The sequence below is a fragment of the Lagopus leucura genome, unplaced genomic scaffold (assembly GCF_019238085.1).
Source record: "Lagopus leucura isolate 7727_CA_CO unplaced genomic scaffold, USGS_WTPT01 34586-0_obj-0_obj, whole genome shotgun sequence".
NCBI classification, from domain to species: Eukaryota; Metazoa; Chordata; class Aves; order Galliformes; family Phasianidae; genus Lagopus; species Lagopus leucura.
The window spans coordinates 1-3,037 of record NW_024965252.1 but is presented as its reverse complement, the minus strand read 5'-3'; the positions used below and the strand labels follow the sequence as shown (position 1 = coordinate 3,037).

The 3,037-nt window shown below is 68.4% G+C and overlaps 1 protein-coding gene across 1 annotated transcript; it reads right to left on the bottom strand.

Moving 5' to 3' along the window:
* Positions 1-58: 58 nt before the first annotated feature.
* On the bottom strand, positions 59-2,568 carry LOC122192032 (ataxin-7-like protein 2). The gene is given in 9 exon segments (XM_042892461.1): positions 59-184; positions 262-439; positions 526-614; positions 616-765; positions 930-1,012; positions 1,400-1,686; positions 1,771-1,921; positions 2,032-2,136; positions 2,219-2,568. Coding segments are annotated over 9 exon segments (1,188 nt in total). The 5' UTR covers positions 2,238-2,568.
* Between the last annotated feature and the right edge of the window lie 469 nt (positions 2,569-3,037).

Sequence of the window (3,037 nt, the reverse complement as noted above, 5' to 3'; positions counted from 1 at the left end):
GTGTCCCACCGTGCAGCAGCACACCAGGTGAACTCTGCAGCCCCCCCGGCCCCCCCCATTACCTCCACATGTGTGAGCTGAGGTGCCGCTCCAGCATGGAGCTCAGCGCCGAGCAGAAGCGGTCGAGCCTCCGGTTAAAGACGTAGCAGCCAGGGCTGACCAAGCGGCTCCCGAAGGTGCAGAACTATGAGGGATGGTGGGGGGGGGGGTTCAGACAGGGTGACCCCCCCCCAACCACGGGGGGCACCCAGCCCAACTCACCGCTTGAGGCCGCGGTGGGCGGGCGGCGTAGTGGCAGTCGGGGCGGTGGGCGTCCTCAGCAGCCCCCTCCTCCTCGCTGTCCTCGCTGGACCCCCGACTGCCCCCCTCCTTGGGCAGGGGGAAGGGGAAGAGCCCCCCATCCCCCTCCTCGGGGTCGCTGTCGGAGGGAAGCCGAGCCCTGTGCGGGAGGTGGGCTGTAAGAGATGGGGGGGACACAGCTTGGAAGGGGGGGGGGGACGGTGGCAGGGGACAGTGGGAGCTCACCTGGGGGGCGGGCAGTGGACGTGGGGGGGTCTGGGGCGGCAGGGCGATGAGCCGGGAGGGGCGGCGGGGGGCTGCGGCAGCGCGGGGGGGGGCGGGCGGTTCAGAGCCGGGGGGGTCCTTCCTGGGGGGGCTTTTCTCCTTCGGGGCTTCACGGCGGGAGCTGGCCTTCAGCTCGGCCACCAGCACATCAAAGTCCTTGGCGCGGCCCTGCACCTCGCGCCGCTGGTGCACCGAGTGGATCTGTGGGGCGAGGGGGGGGGGGGGGGGGGGTCACGTCATGAGGGCCCTCCCCATGCGTCCCCTTTTAGGTGGGAGACCCCCCCCCTCAACACCCGCTAGCAGAGGGGCAAAACCCCATCGCCATGCTGCTCCCGGGGCCCCGCAGGACGGATGCACGGTGTTACCTTGCAGGTGAGCAGGCGGGTGCAAACCTTCTTGGTGTCGGGGTTCAGCACGCCGCACTGCCGGTTCAGGTCGCACTCCTTCCCTGCGGGCACACGAGGCAGTGGGATGTGGAGGGGGGGGGCAAAGCTGTGACCCCCACCAGCCCCACAGCAGCATTCACACCACCGGCGTATGGAGCCAGGGCAGGACCCCATGGACTGCAGCCCCTCAAGGACCACATCTCCCCATGGACTGCAGCCCCCCATGTATGGTATCCACCCGCAGACCCTCAAGGACTGCAGACCCCAATGAACCACAGCCTCCCCCCCCCCCCCCCGCCAGTGGGGCCCAGCACTGTGGGCTCCTCCCCCCCATGCTGTGCCATTGGGATCACAGCCCACCTTTGGGCACGGAGGGACACAGTTACCCATCCCATTACCTCCCCCAAAGCAACATCCCCCCCCCCAGCCTGCAGAACCCCAGCACTCACGCGTCAGCTTCTTGTGGGCCCTGGGGGGTGGCCTGCAGACCCCCGGCTCCTTCTCCCCCCCTGCTTTGAGCACAGGGCTGGCAGTTGGTGGTGGTGGGTCCCCCCCGGCCCCTGGGGGCTCTTTGGGCAGTGGAGGCGGCGTGGAGGAGGGCCTCCCCGGGGGCTCAGTGGGGCTGGAGGCAGGTGGTGCAGCGGACGCTTTGGGGGGGGTTTTAGGGGCTGCTTTGAGCCCCTCCGGCTTGGGGAGGCTGGGGATCTTCTCCAGGTTCACCACCGGCATGAACAAGCTGGGGAGAAACGGGGCGGTCAGAGTGGGGGGCGAGCGGCACCTGGGGGGAGGGGGGGGCACGGCGACCCCCAGCTCTGCTCACCAGAGGTTGTTGTCCTTCTGTGCTTTCTCTGGCAGCGGCTGAGCCCTGCTGCGCGCTCCCTGTCCTTTGTCCCGCAGCGCTTTGCCCGCCGGCTGCCCGTTGATGGCGTGGCACTTGGCGTACAGCTTGCTGAGCGGGCCGTGACGCCGTTCTGCGCAGGGAACGGCCCTCCATCAGCCCCCTGCTGGGTTCACAGTCCCCCCCCGGGGTTCCCACCCCCCCCCCCCCCCCCCCCCCCCCCCCCATCACCCCCCAGCTCACCGCAGTGCTTCTGGAAGGCCTGAGGCTTCACCACCTGGCTGCAGTGGTTGCAAACCACGAGGTAGAACTCATCGTGCGCCGGGCAGTGGCCGAAGATGGACATGTCTGTGGGGTGGAGGTGGGTCAGGCACTGGAGCTGCGTGCAGCCCCAAAACGGGGGGTTTTCTCCCCAAAACGGGGAGCTTACCTTCCTTGATCAGCGTCATGGCGTCCAGTTTCTTGCTCCCCTTGCTGCTCTCCTCCAGCTCCAACCCTGCTGGGGACAGAATCCCACCATCAATATCCTGAGCTGCGCCGGCCTCAGCTTTGCCTCGTCTCTCTGCAGCCACCGCATCCCCTGCTGCCTCCCACCGCCCGCTGCTCCCAGGGCAATTAAAAGCACAATGACAAAGGTTCAAATCAGACCTGAGGATGAATCCAGAGCTCAACCCCGGAATCAGGGAGCGCCATGAGCGGCACCCGGCTGCACCCTGTGACAGCTGGGGACAGCGGGTGGCACAGAGCGGGCACTGTGATGTGCAGGGAGCGCCGAGAGCCCAAAGCCACCCTCACTGCCATGCGTGGGGCTGACCAGGGACGTGGGGTCAGCCCATCCTGGGGCTGGGTCACCACGTGCCCCCAGCTGAGCCAGCAGCACCCATCCTCGCCAGCCATGCCAGCTGGGCACCGCATCCCCAGCCACCCCGTCCAGCCATGCCACACCGGGCGCTCGATCCTGCCTGGCTGTGCCGTACTGGGGGCTCAGTGCCATCCAACCGGGCACCCAGCTGTGTCTCGTTGTGCCACAACGGGCACCCGGTCCCGTCCAGCTGTGCCGTACCGGGCACAGAGTTGTGCACAGCTGTGCCATACCGGGCACTCAGCCTCTCACAGCGATGCCATACGGGGTGCCCAGCGCCGTCCATCCACGCCATACCGGGCGCCCAGTTGCACCCTGCCGTGCCACGCCGGGCTCGCGGTCCCTCTCAGCGATGCCATTCCGTGTGCCCGGCGCCGTCCAGCCGTG